At 38.6% G+C, this 22,626-nt stretch overlaps 1 protein-coding gene across 2 annotated transcripts; it reads left to right on the top strand.

The window, feature by feature from the left end:
• The first annotated feature begins 623 nt into the window (after window positions 1-623).
• Window positions 624-22,390, top strand: pcgf5a (polycomb group ring finger 5a). Of its 2 annotated transcripts, none has more exons than XM_018660806.2 (9): window positions 624-982; window positions 4,996-5,812; window positions 6,266-6,362; window positions 7,202-7,257; window positions 9,377-9,436; window positions 10,036-10,211; window positions 10,476-10,574; window positions 11,476-11,565; window positions 21,945-22,390. In XM_018660806.2, the coding sequence occupies exons 2-9, from the start codon at window positions 5,698-5,700 to the stop codon at window positions 21,990-21,992; spliced, it is 741 nt and encodes a 246-aa protein (XP_018516322.1). In that variant the 5' UTR covers window positions 624-982; window positions 4,996-5,697; the 3' UTR covers window positions 21,993-22,390. The 2 variants fall into 2 exon arrangements, with proteins under 2 accessions (XP_018516322.1, XP_018516320.1); XM_018660804.2 differs by having other exon boundaries at window positions 632-982; window positions 10,033-10,211.
• The last annotated feature ends 236 nt before the right edge of the window (window positions 22,391-22,626 follow it).

Raw genomic sequence — 22,626 nt, forward strand, 5'->3', positions numbered from 1 at the left:
CACAAAAGGTACGGCACTGTCTGTCTGATATTACTGAGTGATAATGACTTATAATAATATACTAATAATAATCAACTACTTCTGCTTACTTTTATGAAAAAGTTTCTCATCAGTTATTACCAAATGAATCCAGATTTAGATTTAGATGAGACTAACTTCTCAAAATATGATTCATTTGTGAAACTTTTTCATAAAAGTAAGCAGAAGTAGTTGTTTTTACAGTTAGTGCTGAATAAGTTAAAAAAAAAAAAATTGCATGGAGGTGAAACCAAATCAGACTTTGCAGTAACATCGGTCATTCAGTCTGAGCAGCTGATTAAACTGAGTCGCAGTGACTGGGATCCTTCCCTGGACATGTCAGGTCAAATTTTACGGCCCTAAATAACAAATCACAAATTTGCCTAAAAGGGCTTAACAATCGTTATAGCATTAGGATAATATCTCCTCTCGATTCAGACGAGGAAAAACTCTTCCAAAATAAATAAATCAATGATTTTTTTTAAGAGGGAAAACTGAAGAAACCTCAAGAAGAGCAACAGAGGGAGGATCTGTCTTCCCGGACGGACAGACATGCAATAGATGTCATGTGTAGATGTCTGCTGTGTCATCACTACACACAGCACACACCGCGTACTCTCTGTGTGTGTACGTGTGTGTCTTGTAGGCCAATAGTCACTCAGTTACACAATTGCTTTCAGTTTCCGAGCCCTGCCTGCCTGTTTGCCTGCCTGCCTGCCTGCCTGCCTGGTGGCTCCCCGCCCACCGCTGCTCTCTGCTGCCTGCCTGCTTGCCTGCCTGCCTGCCTGCCTGCCTGGCTGCTGGGCGGACTGGGGCAGAGCCGAGCCGACCAGTTCCGTGTTCTCTCCTCATCCAGTACGCGGACCAGACTGAACGGGAGGACCCGGCAGTGTCATGGTGGACATTCCTACCCAACCGCGGCATCCATAAGTCCGGAGGGGCAGAGGGGAAAGTGAGGACGGAGGTGAGGAATGTGTTATTATTTCTGATTATTTCTGCGCGGTTGGTGAATTCATCAGCAGACGTCGGTTGCGTTACGTTACAGCCAAACTTTGACGCTGCTGGCTGGACCTCCTCTCTCTCTCCCTACCCCCTCCCTCCCCCTTCTCTCGCTCTCTCTCCAGAAACGCAAAGTGCGTCGCCGTGCACACTCACGTGCAGGATTACGGTATGTTCACGCAAACGGTAAATAACCCGCGTGCGTTGCGCCTTCCGTTTGTGTCGTTTAATGGCCGTGACATGAAGCTCTGCAACTTTTACTGTCGATACGTGCTGCGTGCGTGTGTCTATGTGTGTGTAGGTTGTGTGTGTGTGGATAGATGGTTATACAGTAACGAGCTGCGACGTGCGCGTTTGTTCGCGCGCGTACGTGTACACAAGCTTTTGGGCACGTATTATATATCGCTGTGTGTCACTGTAATGTGCATGTGTCGTCCATTGATGTTGTTTTGACACAGGTGACGTAGACCGTGACGCGCGTTAACGATGAGATAAGCAGATCCACTGTGTGAATAAATAACACGCCTGCCTGTGTGCGCGCGCGCGTGTGCGCGTTAGCGTGGCTCATTGACGGACATTGAGGGGGATTTCTGAGCTGCGCACTTGAGATTTTTCTAGCATAAAAGCGACCCACGCTGAATGAAGCGGGGAGCCATGGAGTGAAGTACACAGTTTCCTCTGTCTGTAGTTTGTTTCTGCAGTGAGTAAGCTGTCTGAATCCAGCTCTGCATGTGTCCAACACTGTTCACACACCTGACGTTCACACAGCATGACCACATGCAGTTCCTGTGACGTAATTTCAAAATGATGGAAGTTGTTTATAAGAATAAAGTGCACCCCCTACCAAAAGTAATTGAAAAAAATCCCATACTTAAAATAAGCTTCTTCTGTTGGGAGCAACATTTAGTGTGCATACAGCAGGTGGATAAAATAACAGGTACAGTGTGATCCAATAAGATAATGCCACAGAATAGGAACTTTAAAACTACATCAACAGTTACATTTGAATGATTCATTTGGCAGGTGCCTGTACTGCACATAGACTATGAACTGATCAACAATCAACCAGAGGTTTAGAAATGATATTAAAATGTTTCATAGCTCTAATATATGATGATGTCAGAATAATGACTTAGTATCTAACAATAATGATGCCTTTATTAAATATGTTAGACAGTGTGTCATAATTAGCTTAGTGCATTGTCAAAATGAACACAAAGGATGAGTTTTACCCAGTAACTCAAAATTATGAGTTATTTATTCAATGTGAAATTGTACAGCTCTATAGCAGCCTCATCACAGTACTCTTAAGGGTTACAAGAATTGAGTTTGTTGGAGCTGTAGAGTCATGTTTTATACAAGGCTTGGCACAGTGTTTAGATTGCATGTCTTATAAGTATAAATTAATAATAAAATAATATCTCATAACATAGTCAGTTTATTTAGTCTTTTTACTTTTGACTGAGAAAATTTTCATGTTGCAGCCATACATTTTATGTAATTTGAAATAATAACAGTAGCATTGTCTGCTATTTTGACACCATACTATACAGTATTCATGTATGAACCACAAACCTCTGATGCTCCCACAGTAACCTACAGTGTGTCTGTATGAATTTATGCAAGGTTGTTTACTTTTGGAATTATATATTGCTGTAAATGATGTTCCAGTGTGATGGAGTTGTCATAGGTCAACCCACTAAAATTGTGTGACTCATTTTAACTCTGACATTAATTGCATATCAGGGAAATTTACAACAAACATCTCAGTAAGAAGTGTCCAACTCATATGAAATGTTGGATGGGGTGAATAAATACACCCTGCCAGCCAAACAAACAGTGTATTCAGTAACTGTTATTGTGCTCATTTGCATGACGATTAGTATTTGTTGGTAGCCTGTTATCAAGTAATGGAGAGACCGCTGAGTGTTTACAAAGGGAATGAATCAGACCTGAGAACAGTGCCTAATCCTACATTCACAAACATTTACTGGCTCACTCACTTCATTTACTGTAACAGCAGAGCTGTCACTCTGCCATTAAAATAAATGGTTTATAAAAGCACAGTAAATACGAAACGTCTGAGTGGGCTTGCAACCACCGCTGTGAAGCTTCATTTTCACTCAGCCTCATATCTATATTTGAAGCAGGGAAACCAAAATTCATTCAGATCCATCAAAGTGGGGAAGGAATGGGGGCAAGTTGGAGAGTTTTAGCTATTCATAGTAATGGTAATCCAGAGACAGATGCATGTAGGTCAGGACTACTACAATCCTGTTGGAGGAATGTTCATCTCACTGTTGTTTAATAACAATCATAGTAATTACTGAATGTGACAAATGCTTCACAACAAAACGGCTTGGAGAGAGCAAAACCAAAAAAAAGCATACTAAAGAGGAAGAAGATAATGCAGATACACAAGGAATAACAGCTGTAAAATAAGTAAATTAATGTATGTTAGTGAACAACCAGAAACCTTCTTTTGTGTTTTGCTGACTTCATGTTATATGTCATGTGAACAACAACTGTTGTCTCTTCGAAGAAAGAAAAAAAAGAAACACAATGTTGTTAGTGCAGCAAAACCAATTTAAGAGGAGGTCAGAGTGGTGAAGCATCCAACCTTCACACTGAGGACCACAGATCACATCACATTTCCTGCCAGCAGTCAATACTGTTTTTCTTTTTTTCTTTTTAAATTGTCACACGTATCACAGCCTTAAAGTATCATTAGTTGCCTTGTTTACCACATAGATGACAGATGATAAAATTGTCATTCCTGTAGTGGTCGTGTATTACAGGAATGACGAAAATGTCCTCTCAGTAGGGTCACCAGAAAAAATAAAAATAGCTCATTATGGTTGTTTTGAAGGCAGAAACAATATGTTTTGTCTCAGCAATGCAAACCATAAAGATAAAAGTAATTAAGATATACAACCATTACAGCTATAAAGTGTGAGTTAATGAGTGTTTTTCCCTTAAATTTGCAAATAAGGAAAGAAAAACACTTTGTCAATCTTGATTTGCAGCAGTTTTCTGGAAAATGTATAAAATATTTTGTTAAAAATAGAGCAACCCAGAATTATAGCATGTTGTTATATTTGTAATGAGTTCCTGGATTTTAACTATTGAGGAAAATAGTTACTATTAGTGCTTTAAAAAAAACAATGATGCTGTAGAGATTTTGGCTCATGTATTGGAACTCTGATGGTTCTGAGGCTGAGGCTGAAGTTCTCTCCCACTCCTTCAGAAATATTTTTTTGTTGCTATAGAACAAACTTCTTTATCCTGCATCCCAGACTAGTACACTGTACTGCTCACTGCTACACTGAATGTGCAAACTTCATTAATATTTGTTGGATGAATAAGAAGGCACCACTGCCAGAGGTGACTGTGCGATGACAGTTTCAAATGGCAGTGAGGGGTTATTAAATCCACAGTTTGAAAAAATCTGATCCCCAGAGCTGAGAAAGTCATTAAGGTGACATTAATAAGTTTTTGGGTTTCCTCCAAGTTTTATCACTGACCTTTAAAGTAACTGTGAGTCAGTTCCTGAAATCCTCACCCGAAGGCACTCTGGTTATTGTTTCCCTAAATTGAAGGCTTTTTTTTCATGTCAGTGACACAACTTACTGATTACTGATTAATCATGTTTTCCTCAGAAACCTATTAGATGCTGAGCAAAGTGTCACTCCTGAAAAACTAACCACAGTATTGGTAGAGGTATTGCCTTAATGGTATATTCCTATAATTCTTTTGGCATAATGAGACATTTCAAATAATCAATTTGAATTGTTTTTAATATACTTTAAATTGCCAAAATATCAGTTTATACCCAGTTTATTGTTTATGTGCTGTATATGTGTGTGGGTGCAAAGGTGTGCATATGTGCGTGACTATACATCTTTCCATTCTTTTATAAACTGTATTCACATAGCACAATCCTGTTCATCCCTTACATTTTTGTTTTACTTTCTCCAGGTGACTTCATTGGGAGTTAAAAAGCCATCAGACAGTCCTCGGTCACCATGTGCCACTAGAAGAATGAAGACATCAACAGCAGATGCACTCCAGTGATGAATGAACACTCTGGGATGAAGGCGGCTACACAGAAGTCATCAGCTGACCTTTGACCCTTCATGGATTAAAAATGGCACTTTGGCTGAGACAGGGAGGGAAAGCGAGAAATCTTACTCTCTGGGAATTATGGGAATATAACAAACGTGTTTGATTGAAGCAGGGCTACACAGACTGGACGAGCCTGGAGTCTTTCTCATTTCAATGGGCCTAACATGGTTCAGTGAAAATGGAATAAAATCTGAGTGGGAGATGTGCCTGAAGAAAAATTGATTGCTAAATAGAATTTGAGTCAAGGATGGAGCAGGATTTTACACAGTAGGATCAGTTATCTCGCTCAGAAGTTGTGGATAGTGAAGACTATACTTGCACTAGCCTGGACTACCATTAGCCAGTGTTGGTGAACTTTCAAACTCTTAGTTCAACTTCCAACTAAAATAACTAAACATAATTGAACTTTAGCAGGCAAACTTAGCCTGTTAACATAAACTTTTCCATCTCTCCAAAGCTAGAAGGTGGTGTTTCCCTTCAGCTTCAAACTGTAACACTGACTCCTGGTCAGTATCTTGCTGCAGCATCCCTTAAAAAAAAAAAAAAACTCAAAACATGGCTGCTACCGGAAGGAAGCACTTGGTCAGAGACTTTAATCATTTCATTACCTGCTACCTATGTCGAGGCTACCTGATTAAACCGACCACGGTCACCGAGTGCCTGCACACCTGTGAGTGAAACATGCACACAAACACACTCATTGCACTCATTTCAAGGGATGAAAATAAATGGCAGCAATTCATTATAATAGTATAATTTATCATTTTCAGAATTGTTATTAAAGAAGCTGACATTTCATGTATGTACTAAGGTGACTGACAGTTTATATATTAATTTATGAGTATGTATGTAGTGCGCACTAAGGAGAGTAAGCTAACTAGTAAACCCATTAGAAAGTTGGGTATTAGCTTGGGACTGTAGCAAGCCAACCTACTACCATGTGAGTTAACGAGATTGTTAGCAAGCAAGCTAACTAGCTTGCAGTTCTCAGTTACTCAAGGCAGGTCTCTGTCTTTTATCTGTTGTGCTGGACTTAAACAAGAAGAAGTTAAACTGTCTTTACGAAGAGTTGTCACTGGAAGTGCTAATTTAATCCCAAATGTTTTTGTCATTTCCTCTGCAGTCTGTAAGAGCTGTATTGTGCAGCACTTTGAGGATAGTAATGATTGTCCTAAATGTGGCATTCAGGTCCATGAGACTAACCCACTGGAGATGCTCAGGTAGGATGTACTTTTTCTTCCGGCTTCATATTCACTTTTCTTTGACTGAACTTTTTGGTCTGTTGGCAGTCTCTCACCTTTCCCCATCAGGCTCTGTCTTTTCATTGTTAAAGAAACTCTGTTGCAAAGTCTTCTAAATTGCATTTTCAGTGATTTGACCAACACAAATTTAGATCCATTCACCTCCATTGTAGTAGTTGCACCGTTAATCCACCTGTTATTATTCTTGTCTCTCCTCTCAGTATATTTTTGTCTCCTTTTGCTTCTCTTGTCTTATTTACCACATCCTATTCTACTTTCTTTTTCAATTTGTCATTTACTTTCTCTTTTACCCTGTTCTGTCTTTTAAACCTCACTACCTTCAACTATGCATCATTTGTCCTGTTTTCCTCCTGTTTTTCCCTGATTCTTCTCTTTGTCATATTATGTGCATTTTTTATTCTTTCCTTTCCCTGATCACTGTTCTCTACCTCTGAAACCCTTCTTAACTCTTGTCACCTTCTTTCATTCTTCTTCTTCCCCCAATGCAACTTCTTCTTAAAGGATAACTCTGGTATTTTGAACCTGGGTCTTATTTTCTGATGTTTTTGGATGTAATTCTGCATTTTAATCCAATGGATCGTTTGTTAGTTGTTAGTTTGTTGTTCATCGGTGGAGGTAGTATACAAATGCTTTACATAAGCAAAAGCACCATATAATAATACAAACAAACTAACTAATCAGTCATTTACAACCAAAAACACGGGAAAATAAGGTCCAGAGTTATTTTTTAATCTCTTTATCACCTCTCTCAGGTTTTTTCACCTCTTTCTCACACCCTCCTCTCTCCTTAATCTCAGATTGGACAACACCCTGGAGGAGATCATTTTCAAGCTGGTGCCTGGACTCAGAGAAAGTGAGTTTGCCAGATGGTTTCATCAATCTGTTTCCTCAGTTTGCAACACATGATAAATTATGTGACTGTTCATGGGAGGTAGGGAAAAAATAATTTAGTAAAAGACAGCACTCCAATCACAAATCTTAACATGTGCAAAGAATTTATTTCTATGCACACACGGCCTACAGCATGCACGCTTGCAACAATGTTGTGACCCCACAGTGAATTATATGCATTAACCAAATGGGAAATGCTAAATTACACGTGGGCAAGAAGAAAAACAATCGCACAACACCTTTTCAGAGTATTCAGGGTTAACAGGTATATACACAAAGCATCAAGTAATCTATTTGGTGACATTTAAGTTGTAGCTTTTTTTTGTTTGTTTTTTTTTTTGTTTTGTTTTTCTAACTATCCCACCAATTGTTTTTAGTATCACATACACATATGATACATTGATAAATGAGGGTCATTGAGGAGAAGTGAGCTATGGTTGCTATTTCTGATGTTAGCTGTTCCATAAAAACACAGAAAAACAGCGTCCTGCCAGGATGTTGCTAAACACAGAGAAACACCCCAGCAGCTATTACGCAACATTCTCAAAATCAACACCTTAGTATCCATTTGGCAATGCCATCACCGGGAATGCTGTAGCTGAAAGACCCTAGCAACTACCTAGCAACACTCTAATAATCATCAAGAACAGACAGTTACCACTTAGCAAAACTTTAACAACAACCCTTAAAAGTAACGCAGCAACTCACTGACAACTTCTTAGCAGCAACCTAGCAATAATTTAGTCCAAGTTTTGCAGAGTCAGCACACACATGTACATTATCCAGACATATTCTCTTCCTGGTAATTTTTCTGTAGAACAGTGTCCATGTGACTATGGTTAATATTCACCCAGATTTTTAAAACCCTTGCCAGCTTCTGTGAATGGTAGGACACAGTAGAGTAAACTTACATACTATGCTGAGCAAAGCTAGTAATTTATCAGATCTGATGGCTTTTGCATGACAGACCAGGGTTCAAACCCGCATAGCCGAAAAGCATCCACCCTACTGAAGTGATCTTGAGCAAAAGAAAATCTCCACCTGCTCTTTCAGTGCTGCTCTGCAGTTTAACAGATCTTCTTAAAAGATGGAAGGGAGCTCCTGCTGACATCAGTGAAGTATTCATTTGTCAGTGTCACATTATTTTTCGAGAGGTGGACGCTCAGGAGTTTAAAACAAGATGAAGATGTACAACCCTCTCTCTGCAGCAGGGCCAACGAGGAGCCAAGTCAACATGTCTAACTAAAGCTGTGATGGCACTATAATTTTATGACTCCATAACTTCACCTCCGCTGACAGAGCGCTCTGGCAGCCGAGAAATGGAACAAACATCATATATTTTTGTGGCGCTCGCACTGCTCAGCCAAGTGGTGTAAAAATCAGCCTCATATGAATTCTGTTGTATGGTTTAGAGAAGAGTAGAGTAGTTGTTTTTTTCTTCATCAGACATGTGTCACATCCATACAGAGATATTTGCATTTCAGATCAAGCTAGCCTGTGGCTTTCTCTACATCCTTTGACTTACTGAAACTTTTCTTTTGAGTGTTCATTTAACACATTTTATTGACTGAGCTATCAGTATGACCTGATGACTGACTCATCACAAATTTGAATTCCAGAACTGCATCAGTATTCAGTATGTCTTGTCTAGGTGCTTTTTGGTAAAACGATTCCACGATAGCTCCAAACTGGGTTGTTGTGGATAAGATATTAGGCAATTGCTACCTTGTACCTAGACAGTTTTTTTTTTGTAGCCACTGTATAATTACTTCAAGTGGCTCATATTAGGCAACATCATCCCTAGCCTATAAATCAGTTATGCCAAGGCCAAGACCTGTCGCTTGGATAGAAGGGAAACTGTAGCCTTTAGGTCTCTTCCATTTCTGAGTTTTTTTTTAAACATAGATAAGTATTGTAGAACGTGTCTTTATATGGACAGGATTTCAGTCACTGTAATACCTAAAGCAATATCAAAATCACTCTTCTGTCTTTGTAGAAACTCATTATATCTGAATGCTTTTTGTGTCTCTGCACTGTTTGTTAACACTGTCCTTCCTTTATCTGTTGTTCATGTGAACTAGAAGAGGAACAGCAAGAACTTGAATTCTGGAGGAAGAACCAGCCGAAAGAAAATGGCCAAGGTAAGCTGTTTATCATTCAGACTGTGAATACGACTGAGCAATATGATCTGCATTTTGAAATGTGTTTGTAGCACCCTCGTTATGAACCTTCTGCTTTGGAATGAGTAACATTCTGTGTAGATAAAACACCATTTTCGTTTCTTTTTTTTTTTTTTTTTTTTTGCTTCTGATTCACAGTTTCTGTCTTTTTCATTTCGTTATTAGAGTAGGCAGAGGTGAAATCAATAGATTAGGGGAGTTTTTGATGAAGTTTTGATTCATCAGCATGTGATTAACAAGATTTTGAGCTTGTCATGTAAAGCTGGGACAGCACTGATTTAAGGGAATTTCCTGTTCATTCTTCCTGTGCAAACAGGGCTTGTATTGTTCTTCATATGGGGCAATAATTCATCATGTATAACCTTTTAATCTTAATTATTAAGACATCTTAATATCTTAATATACATGTTTAATAAACTAATTGAATTTTAATGGACACTTCTTAATGGTGTTTTGTTTGATACCTTGCTGCCTATAAGCTAACTGTAAAGTGTTTGTCTCAGTAAGTAGCATCACTCAGTGGCATTGTGTTTGTGAATGTCTGTCTCAAACCACAGCAGAAAACCTGAGATGTCAGAGGCTTGGGCTGCCCGATGTTGGAGGCGACGGCGGTGATGGTGATGGTGACGATGGTGATGGTGGTGGCGATGACGACTACCACAGAAGTGATCCTCAAATAGCCATCTGTCTGGACTGCCTACGTAACACGGGACAGTCAGGGGAGAGCACTGTCACAGTGTGTGCATTTTAATTAATGATAAGAAATTCTGTTCAGTATAACTTTATCACACACACATAAAACAGATCCTTACAGGTTACAGTTTCAGGAAAAATTTCATTGGGCCTCTGCTTGGTTGGTAAATGGTCCCAGGTTTATAAGATGGTCCCTTGTAAAGCTTTGATTGTTTTGAGGTTTTTTCTTGGAAAAATCTACATTCATCTTGTAAATGCTTCTATCATTAAATCAGGGTGTAATCAAATTTGTCTTTTGCCCAATTAGGATTTGATGAAGAGGTTCATCCGCTGCTCCAGTAGAGTCACTGTGGGAACAATTAAGAAGTTTCTCAGTCTTAAACTAAAGCTGCCTAGCTCATATGAGGTAAGGAACAGAGTCAGTCCTCCAGCTCAGAATCTTCGGTCCTTCTCAGAGATATATAGCATAGCAAAGCAACATAGCTTTGAATTCATTTGGCAAACTTTTTTTTTTTAACTTGCTTATTTTCACGTATATTGCTCAGTCAGAATTGCTTAGCTTAGCTGAAATGGTAGATATCAACTGGATGAAATAGCTTTGCTAAAAAGCTTGGAAACAGTACATCTAAACCTCCATGAAGATGTATACCTGGTCTGAATTAGCTGAATAGAGAGCAAGTCCAACCAGTACAATTGTGAACATCTAATAACACTCCATGCAGATGACATAAAATTACATTAGTTAAAATAACTTACAAGTTTCAGCTTTAATAAAACAAACAAATAAACAAATAAAATATCTGAAAAACTAACCTCCTCAAAACTCCATATGGTGTATGAGAAACAGAGACCTCTGTGCAGGAACTTTAGCATGAGGCCACAAAGAGGAAGTTAAACTCAAACTCTAACCAGATTAACTTTGTCTCTGAAACCAGTTGGTGTGAAGCTCATTAATAATCTGTTCCTTGTTATCACTATCATCAGTCACCTTTATCAGATGCTAAAAACTGCTGGCTTCCCCATTTGCTGCAATCCAGGCTAAAACTGGTGTAACACACTTTCAGTGCAGCCTCCCACTCATTACCACAGTGAACTTCCCCTTTGCCTTCATGTTGTGCATTAGGACTGAGATCCTTTTGATTTTGTTTGCTATTTTTGTTTCTGTTGTTATTTTCTTTCTTGTCATGATTTGACAGATTTTTGCATGACATTGTCATCTTGACCCCAATATAAAATGAAGCAGTTTCTGTTTCTTCTTTCATTTTGCTTATATTTACATTGTACTTATTTCTGATATTTTTTTCCAGCTGGATGTGCTGTGTAATGGAGAGATCATGGGCAGAGATCACACTCTGGAGTTCATCTACATGACCCGATGGAGGCTACATGGAGAGAATGTAAGACTGTCACCCTCACTTCCTGTTTATGTGTGCATGTTTGCATGCTAATGTGTAGATGCATTGGTACAGGAAATTATGTTTTTGGGGTTTTTGGGGGTGTGTGTTCTGCATTCCCTTACACTGTGGGGACTCACCTCCACAAATAGAAACTAAAAGCACTTCCCCATAACTTTAAACCCTTATTTAATGTTTAACACAAGGAGTATTAGGGTACATGTAGTTGTCCCTAACTGTCACTGCACAGGTGTTACGACTTGATGCATGCAGTCGTGCGGAGAATACATGGTGGCCTGTGTGCAAAGATTTCTGACTGTAATGCGGAACCAAATTTTACAAATACAAGTTTCAACCAGAAACCTTAAGCTGTAAGCTGTTAATGAGTTAGCAACATGCCATTCTAAGTCTAGCTCAAGCTAATTGGCGTCCAGCTGCGCCAGTCACACTATGGCAATAGGAGCTAAAGGACCTGTCTGCTTCTTTCAAATTTGCTGTGTGAAAAAATGTTGGATTCCAAGTAAACTACAGCAACAATTGAGACACAAGTGGCGGATTGGATGAGGATGGTGTGTCGATGTTGTAGGTAGTTGTAAGGGATGAATGCAGAAACACCCAGATTTGGCAATCTCCAGCAGCCAAAACAAAACAGGAAAGCAGACGGAGCTAAAAACATTACAGAAGCATGTGGCATTTAACTTTTCATGTTTTGTAGCCACTTGAGAACTACTGCCTTTTGTTTTTTATCAACCCTACATAAATATATGACCTATATGAGAGTGTATGCAAACGGTTTAATGTTTTACTAGTTAATACACTACAGGGTAGATCAGCTACCTTAGGGGGGACTACACAACATTAGGTGGATAAACCTGTAACTTGCACTACAGTTCGATTCAAAATGAATAGAAAAAGGTCTAACCTTATACATTTAGGGTTGTTGCAATAATGTCCAAAACCATGGAATATACTGGACCGTGACTTGTTGTACCGTACATGTTTAGGTTAAGGTATAAAATTAGGCTCGAATAAAGATTAGGGTCAGGGTTAGGCAGGCAGAAGTTTCAGTATGATTAGGTTAGGGTCAGAATGAAAGTAAATAAACAGAATGTTCTCAGAATGAGCACATCTGTGTGTGTGTGTGTGTGGCGTGTGCGTATGTGTGTGTATGTTGTGTGTGAATGCATGTGTAAAAACTAGGACTGGTTGAATGAGTTCTCTATTCAGCTCTAAATTGTTTTTGCACGAAGAAAGTTTCTCTTCCAAGAATCTTTCATGACTCAGATTCTATAAAAGGAGGAACTCTAACTTCAAACTGAATGGAAGGAGATGTTTCACAGTCTGTCTTTGTGTTGTTGTTGTTGTTATTGTGTTAGTATAAATTGATGGAATTTTAGAGCCGGTCAGTTTCAAAGAAAGTTTAACTTCCTTTTACTTTACTGTACCTCTCAGGCCAAAGCTTCACCTTAACCCTAATCCTATAAACAGTAATGTCTTAAATATTTACTCACTCTGAACACACCACTCTGAACTCTGTACTCTCAGAAGGTCATAATGCACACTGAAGTAAATCTGTGCAGCTTTTTGTTTTTTCAGATTTCTAGCTGACAACTTTTCGCATTTTAGTTTGACTTCCACATTCTCTTTGTTGTTGCAGATAATTTTGTCTATTTTGGGGAATTTTAGAAACCTGTTGAATAATGTGCATTGTAACCAATATGAATAATAGTCAAAACTGCTCTGTAGTTATTGAAAAAATAGAGTAGATTCAAGGATTCAATGGAGCAGACTTAAGTAGTCAACAAAGGAAATGCAAAACTGACTGAAACTGAGAAAAACTGAAAAACAGGAAAAACTAAGACAGAGTTTCCTGTGTCCTGGAAATAGAGATAAACAAATTCTATGATATGGCGGCGAGCTTTGGCAAATGAGAATCTGACAACATACACAGACACATACAAAAAACACAGTGAGAACCGTAACTCCTACTTAAACCGTCACAACACTCAGCCTAAACCCAACCCTTACCTGAAACCTAATTCTAGCCTTAACCCTGAAACAAAGACTTCATACAGCTCTTTAAAGAGACAAGGATTTAATAAAATGTCCTCACTTATATAAAAGCTTAATTGGGCCTCACAAAGATAGAAGTATGCCAGCGCTCTTAGCCTCGGGCTTCAGGGTCACTGGTCCTGTGGTTCAGTGGGCCAGTGTGTGTGTTCATGATCTTGATCTACAGTGTAAGTGCTTGCTTGTGTGTAAGCACATACATTCCTGTGCTCAGTGATCTGCGTGCATTTTTCAATGACAAGCCAATGAAAAGTCCCATCCACTTCGGCGACTGAGGAGCACAGACAGCTGGCACCACAGGAGGCATCAGATACCAGGATCAGGAGGAGAGGAGAATTATAAGGGGGAGGAGGACCAGGGGGAAAGGAACTCAGTATGAAATGAGAGACATATAAAATATGTTGCTTCTCAGCTCCAGCTGTGCTCACATGTCTGCCTCAAGGGATAATATGTATTAAATACAGTCATTTTCTTTCACATAACTTCCCACAAACAGGAGTCTTTTTAAAAATTTATTGGCTTAATCCTTATTTTCCAGAGCTCAAAAATGTCATTGTGGGGTGTTTCATTGTGCAGTAAGAGTAGATGGAAAAAGAAGAAAAAACTGCATGTTGAATTATTAATCCCAGTCATTATGTAATCATACTGCATAATGACCAGAAAACTATGCAATCCAACCTTGTAAGAAAAGGCAACATTTCTTTTAAGTTGTTACTTAAATGAGGTCCCAGTATAATACTAATGAGCCATAAAACAAAAAGAATTCTTCTGCCTGTTTTCCAACAACACATTGTTTGATCTTATTCATTCAGTTTGACTTGACATCCCTCTTATGTAATAAGGAAGTACAGATTGTCTGTTGCGTGTGCACAGATTGTCAGAATTGTAAACCATGTCATTTTCCATTTGGGCCTTAATCCCATATGGAGAGTTGTGGACACACATTGTGTTAACATTATGTTACAGGACTTAGGACAGTAAAACAAATCATTCAAAGTGCACAGCTCTGGCAAGTAATCCCTCCAAGTAATACACTAGCGATTACCGTGAAATAGACTTTTATTGATGATACGCAGCAGAAAAAGGCTGAGAGGCGTCCAAACCACAGATCAGAGCGACGTTATATATGATCTCTTCAGTCCTACTGTTTTCAGTCCTGCTTAGCATGTGGAACTGAAGACCTAGTTTAACCAAGTTTTATGGTTCTGGGTGAGTACAGTTTGCCACAGAAGGGAAAGGAAAGTCAATGTTTTTCAAACTGGATTTTAGATGCTGAAATGTGGGTTAAAACTAGCCTATATTTGGTTGACATGTAGACATCTTACATATAATAGCTGCTACAACAGCAGTAGTAGGTTAGGACTTGTTGCACATATGATGCTCATAAAACAATGGTTATATTGTAACCTAGACCTCTAACAAATCACTTTTCAACCTTTTTTAGCCCAGTTTTACACTTTAGGTGCACTTTGACCTGCAAATGAACAAAGTCAATGATCAGATTATGATGTTTATACAAGTACTCCTATAGGGACACTTGCGCCATGTCTCCAGAGTTCATGGCAAAGTCATGTTGACTCTGAGTGAATGTTCAGAATTTGAATGTGTTCAATCTAAAATTGAACTGATGAAGAGGGCTTGCTCAAGGTAAAACACTGTTACATGTATTTTTTATGATCCAGTGCCACTATGAGCAAAACCCTCTCATGTGTCAGTGTTTCCTCCACCTCCAGTCCCCCCCACCCACCCACCCCCGATGATCCAAAACAAGAACCAGAAATCAGTCTGTCAGAATTATTTGTGTCCTGACTGGTGAGTCAGAAGGATAAATGCCAAGAAATTATTTTTGAATCCTGTTTGCACCCGGTCTGGATAAGGACAAAATAAGGAGAAGACTGACAGAGAGGGCGAGAGAGACAGACACGAAGCATGAGAGTCAGGAATGGGGGATAGAGAAGGGAGAGAAAGAAGATACAAGTCATTCATCAGTCTCATCCTTCTGACAACTCCACAGCTTGGCTTCATTTTCTCCCCATAATGTCGAGACACCCAGAGGCCAGTCAGGACGGCTGAACTCACATGGGAGCGTACACAAATTAATCTGTTACCTCTCGGGATGTCGCTTAGTCAGAACAGGAAACTGCCTTCTGATTGCTACCATGGTGATTTTAAGTACTCAAAATCAAACAGGAAAATGCCATACTATTCTTCCTGGGTAAAAAACAAATTCAGAGGTCTGTTATTGATATGCTTTCCATTCAGAAATTAAGGCATTTGGTTGATTTCTGTTAAACAGTCAACATTTTATTCCAAAAAGATGTTGTAGCTCTATTTGGATAACATCTGTCACTAGTTAAATAGCATTACAATCATTTGTCCCAGCAACCCTGTCTCTTTCAAAAACCAAAGCAATTATTAATTTGCCTTGGCAAACATGTTTTGGAATAAATTTAATTGCTGCTTTGTAGGCATTTTTCCTATTATCCTATCACTCCCCACACAGTGTAACATTATTGATGGGGGTCCCATGTGTGGTTGGGCTGAGGCTACTAAAATCTATTTCATTTGTTTAACACCATAAGATTCAGCAAGTAATAAGAATAATGTGAAATATTTTGGACTGCACAATAAAGGCACATTATGCTTATATGTGGTCTACAAAATGGTCTAATATTAATTTTGTTTTGTCAGTCTTGATTGTGGCAATAGATAAGGAGAGGTAGGAGGTGATAGAGAGGACAGAGACATCTGACCTGAAAGCGTCTAAACAACATAGTCTAAATGCTACATGGTCGCTGACAGTCAAGTTGGATAGACAGAGACACTCAGTCAAATCTGCCTTTCAGATTAGTTTACAAAAAGTAAGCACATTTTTTTAAGAGTTGTTCCATCACTCCTGTAATAGAGAAGCAGTGGATTCACTTCGTTAACACAAATTAGATTCAGGTGTTGGCAGTGTTCATTCAGAGGCAGGAAAGCTTTTGGCCTGAGTGATGGAACAAAACTCAAAAGTGAAACCCAAAACTTTTTCCTAAACACCTTCAAGCAAGTGCTCCATCCTGAGAAAGCCGAAAGCATTTTTTTCTTTCTGTCAAAGGGGAGTTTTGGGGAGTTTTTCCTTGTCCAATTAGGGGGGTCAATTGATAGAGGGTGTCACTAGGACAGAGAAAAACTGAACACTTTACATCTCGTTTTCCTAAGAAATGACTACACATTCCTCCTATGTCACTTGTATAGTTTTTTTTGTTCTTCCCAGTTTAATGCTGAGATAGGAGGAACTTTGTGCATTGGTTAAAAACAGGAGCAGTCTAATCAGAGAAATTAGGTTAGTTCAGAAAAACCTGGACAATCATGAAAGTTGCAAAAAGAAGTATCCTGTTCCTGTGCGAGTCAGATCAGAAAATCTAATTTTAATAAAATGGCTGACTAAATTTCCAAACTACACAACAAAATACATCGTTGATCTGCTGATCTGCTGCCACTTTGGATAATGTTTGGTTAGATTTAGCCACAAAAATAGCTTAGTTAGAGTTAATATAAACCAGTGTTGATTATAGGAAAAGGAAAAAGAACCCATCCATTCCCCCAGACACCTCTCTATGAGGTTTTGTGGCTCTGTATGAACATCATGCTACCTTTGTTGTGCTTTGAGTTGTTATTTACTGTTAAATCCCATTTCAACCCATTTCAAAAACTTTTTCCCCCAGCTTTTTTCACAGATTTGCCCATACTGCATTAAACTAACAAAAAAGGTGACTGTTCTGAAAAATATCTAGAACATCAGGGTTAGAAAAGTCATTAGTCCCCTGATTTCAGACTTTATAGAGCCACCTTTTGCTTTGATTACATCAATCTGTTTGGATATGTCTCAATTGGCTTAGCATTCCTAGATTTTGCACATTCTCCCTTGTAGAATTCTTCAACTTCAGTGAAATTCTGTGCTGAGCAGCAGTGGACTGCTTCCTTCAGGTCCATCAATGGATTTTGAGTTGGATTTAAGTCAGCGCTCTGAATTGGCCACTAAGGGATATTCAGCTTCTTATCCTCAAGCCACCATGTTGTTCTTTTGGCAGTTGTTGTCGTGTTGGAAGATTAATAACTTGCCCAGTTTTCTACATGCTTTACAGTTAGTATGGTGAATTTTTTTGGGTGATGTGCTGTTTGTCAACAAACAGACCATTTGGAGTCCATAACACCTGTTGCTACATAAGAATGTTTTAGGTGTGTTTTTGCATAGCACAAACGAGATTGTATGTGGCACTTTTTCAGAAAAGGCATCTTTCTTCCCAACCTGCCGTACAGGCCAGCTTTGTGTAAAGCTTATGACATTGTTGTGACATGCACAAGTTCTTATTTTACTGTACAATATATGGGCTTTGGGCCCAAACTATCCATGTTTCGTCCAGTGCTTCAGTCTGCACATTTCAAAAGATGAACACTTGTGGCCAGGCTGGCCAATATTTTATTGAATCCAAGTGGAATGTCTCATTTTTCTCTGGCTATAAAAGAAAAAGACATTCTGACTTACCTTCTGCTGCCTATAAATCCTACTCTCTCCCAAATATAGATACCTGGCGGCATGACTACATACTGTATCTATGTTGTATGTGCTATCTCTTCGGTTTAACTACAGTGGTTTGCACAACTGGCTTGACAGGCATCTTCATCTGAATGCCATGGCCCTGCCCAGTTGTCCAACCGTCACTATTTGTCTAGTTTTGCTTGTCATACCAGTATCCACTAGTTAGCAATCCCTCTGTATTGTATTATACTGTGAAAATAATTTTGATTCTACATCACCCTTTTGTCAGCATTAACCAGGTCAATCACTGCTTTATTAGTGTTAAACATACAGCTGGTTGAGGTGCAGCATTTGTCTCCAGAAGTCAGAAGCTCATTTTTGTGTGGCTTTATTTGCTGGAGGGTTTTTGTAATCCAGGTTTATTGGCATATATAATATAACAACTATACATACATTGATTTTAGCTAGGTAGCAACATTCACACTGACTGTATGCGTGTATATGTAGTAGAGTTCTGCACAGGCCTCGAAACTGACACTCCACCCACACTTACTTTACAGACCTGACCTGACTCAATGATATTGAGTTACCAGCATGTAACACTGCAGCATCTCAAAATAATAAAATATCTTCCTTACCAGTTAGTAGATCATCATCATGATTTTCATGTAATTCAAAATGTGAATATTCAGGTTTCCCAGAGGAGGAATTTTGGACATACATTTTGGACTCTCTGAGTTTTAGTGCCATCTGAAAAACCAGAGGGGACACATTATTATGCTTTATTGGCAATACGCATAATACCACATATTCCCAAATGTGATTTACTATGCAAAACCAGTTAATTGTCATTTTTGGCTGTACCAAACAGTATTTGACAGCAAATTTAGTTTTCACTTTTTCAACTTCATGGAGTTTTGCTGGTGCTGCACATTAGACCATTCTACGTTTCAGTGATTTGACACCAGAAAAGAATCCCTTAAAACTAGCTGACAGCTGCACAGTATGTATGTGTGCATTATAATTAAAGTCTTTGGAGACAGAAATGCTGAGTGAAAGAGTGTCAGAGATGCAGATGCAGAGACACAGTGACAGACTGGTTAGATCGGATTCGGTGTTGTTCTGTTTTTTCCTGAGACATGATGCAGCAAAATACGGAAAAGCAGAGGAGATGACAGCAGCTGTACTCTGCTGCACCAGCAGCCTCAAGCTGCCAGAAATAAGAGACAGACTCCAAAAACAGGAGACACACTCTTCACTTTGCAGCTGCTCTTGACACAAACACTCGCCTTTTTTCTTTTTGAATTTTTTATGAAAAGGGCGCTGCACGTCTCTGACTGATTCTGATGTGTTTTACAGTCAACTGAGGCAAGACTGTACAAATAGTCAACGTTGACATTTCTATTATTTAACCAACCTACAAGCCCACATAGTGGCATTTACCATGAAGATGCCACAGAACAAATGATGACATCAACATCACAGGGAGCATTTGTCTCATCAGGTTTCCTGTAAGATGTTTTGTCCTATAATATGCTATACTGACATTGTATAATACAGACCCAGTGACACAGCTGCAATAATTTAAAAACACAAAAAGTCTTGGAGTTTAATGTTGCAAACATTGCTACTTGCTGACATGTTATGAATTATTGTACATGCAAGACAACCTTTGTTGTGGTTGCGTTCAAATTTTTTTTTTGTTTGTTTTTTGGTTACTACTGAGCCTGTGTGTTTGTTGTGGAGTGTGAGGTAAAAAGCAAATGTTTTTGAAAGACACAGTTCAGATCACCTGACAAACCTCACTGGCCAACCATTATTAAAAAAAAAAAAAAAAAAGTTTAGTAATGCTAATGTTGCTTCACGTAGATTTTGTGATTAGATTTCTTTGGTTGAGAACAAATATGGCATCAGTGAACATTGTACTGGTACGTTTAGTATGAACATTTTTCAACTTGCCAGGTACGTTAAACATTTAACATTTCCCCAGACATAATATGGTTGGTGTCATGTTTCCACCTTCTGTATTTGCTGCTATAGTTTAGTTGTATATAAGCACAGCAGGGTTGCCTCCTGTGATGTTCCTAGGTTTTTCCACTCACCTTGCATTTCTTTGGTTCACCTTGGTCATACATGGCTTATAGGATTTGGTTCTGATGGGATCATTTTGGATCCTATTGCCATTTTTTTTCACTTAATTATTTCCTCATGCTAACCATATCTATAACATCAAGGTTATTTTCCCCGTAATTAATCAGTAGCAAGTGACGTACGTTTGTATTTGCCACTGGGATCAAAGAATTATGTCCATTTAAAACCTGTCACTGTATTTCTATAAATCAATTTACAACAACCTGTACAACTGCGTTGATCTCATCCATACTGGCCACCACTTTTCTGCTTTTCTGGCTGAAAAATCTGAGATTATCAGTTGTTCTGAAAGCATCAGTGTGTAGGATCTGAAAAAATTTAACAGGAAAGCAACACATAGGCTATACTATCAATTTTCAACAGGGATATCTCATTTTCCTTTACAATAATGAAGAGCTAAACCTAAATACATTTTGGTAAGAAACTTGAAATGATTCAATAATTAGGCAGAGTCAGATTTCATAAGATACTATCAAACCCAAACTCTAATGTGGTTTGTTATAAGTTTGACACTTCCACATGCTAGATGCTCTGTATTTCATAGATGTCAAATGTTAAATTTCAGGCCATCAGAGCTTTTCCAAACAGGGGATTTATAGCATTTTGGAAATGAACTTTTCAATTGAGCTTCAGCAGGGTGAGCAGCAGCCAGGCCTTTAATTCTTCTGTTCTTTTATGGCTCCTCTGCATCAGACACTTGGCTGCAGTCCCAGCAGAACAGAGCCAGGTGGATCCTGGACAGTTAAATGGAAACGGGTTTACATTCTTCTTTACCTCTCAATCCAGGAAACCTGCGGTTTGAAGTCAGATGAAATAGGAGCTGCCCGGTCTGTCTTCCTCTGTCTGTCAGAGGAACCAGGGACACCTGAGCTTCAGCAAACAGGAGTTAAAAATATGTGTCTGGTGTGATATGCCTGCAAATCTAACTACTGCAGATTTATCCTGCACAGTCACTTTCACAGCCTCAAAAATGAATATAATACTTGATAAATGTTGAACTCTTAATATTTACTCAGTTTTTCTAAATATATTTGACACTCATTTGGCCTGAAAGACTCTGAGGAGACGAGCTAAGAAAAGGGAAAAATACCGTATCCATCTCTTTTTAAGTTATTCCTGCCTACTGCTCAGTTTTCAGGGTGATTTAATGAGTAGATGATTTTTACCATTTAGCTCTTTATCATATTGGGTTGTGTTACTGAATTGGGTATTATACAACCAAATATGACATTGTATAGGAATTTTGAGGCTCAGTAAACAGGGTTATTAAGCCCTAGCCATGTCTCTCATAGGCTAATAATCAGAGTATTATTTGATTTTTTACTTACCAGTAGTTGATGTTTTGAGTGTTTACTGTGTGAATATGTGTGTTTGTATTTCAACACATCTGTTGGTGTAATGATGATAGCTGAAAATACATGTTGTCGATGTTGTAACAACTTTTTAAAAGTCTGTTCAGTTAATACTAACCTGAAGACAGGATCTTCTAGTTTTAGTGATTTAGTGTTTATCAGATGATTATTATCTGTCCATATTCCTGCAGCAGCAATAGTGTGGTCATCCATAGTGTGTTCCTGTTTTCAGTAAATCTCTCTCATCTCACTGAAACAGTTTATCTTTTTTTCTGTTGCTCCCTCAGACATATCCCATGGTTCTTGAGTACCGGCCACGCATCGACTTTGGCTGAACTACGGCTGCAAGAAGAGGACCACACACACATACTGTTACATACATACATACATACATACATACATAAGTGTAGACATACATACAAGTATAGAATTAAGAACACCTACATTTGCACGTGGATGCATACAAATACACATAAACACAAACATACACTTGCCCGTAATGTGCAGAGAAAGAGAAAGATTTAAATGTATTTTTGTACAGCCAATGATGAAGTGCATACGTTGTTATGGTAAAGAGGTTTTATGCTACATAGAATAATATATGCTATAATATATGATATTTTTAAATGTATGTCCCTGTGCCTAAAAACCTGTTGAGATCAGAAATGAAGTATGACCATATCTTCACTTTGCCTGTCTAACTCTGTAGATTAAATGTTGATTTTTTACTGTTGATGGATGTTGTTATATTTTATCACACTCACTCTCACTATCTGAAAGTGTGGCCAACAGAGCTAAGAGTCTGAAACACGCATGGTGTATTTGGATCTGAGTCATAGATCCATTGATCGGTATCACTCAGGTAACTTCACTGCTAAAGAAATACTTCCAAATGACAGATGCACAATGTTTCTTCAATTTTCACTTGTAATTGACTGCACAAACACTTAATAAATGAATGAATAAATA

The sequence above is a fragment of the Lates calcarifer genome, linkage group LG16_LG22 (assembly GCF_001640805.2).
Source record: "Lates calcarifer isolate ASB-BC8 linkage group LG16_LG22, TLL_Latcal_v3, whole genome shotgun sequence".
Lineage (NCBI taxonomy): Eukaryota > Metazoa > Chordata > Actinopteri > Centropomidae > Lates > Lates calcarifer.

Coding starts and splice junctions, on each gene's coding strand:
- pcgf5a (XM_018660804.2), top strand. CDS start 5,698: ATGGCTGCTACCGGAAGGAAGCACTTGGTCAGAGACTTTAATCATTTC. Junction 9,437..10,032: donor GCCGAAAGAAAATGGCCAAG/GTAAGCTGTTTA, acceptor CTCAAACCACAG/CAGAAAACCTGAGATGTCAG. Junction 10,212..10,475: donor CAGGGGAGAGCACTGTCACA/GTGTGTGCATTT, acceptor TTGCCCAATTAG/GATTTGATGAAGAGGTTCAT.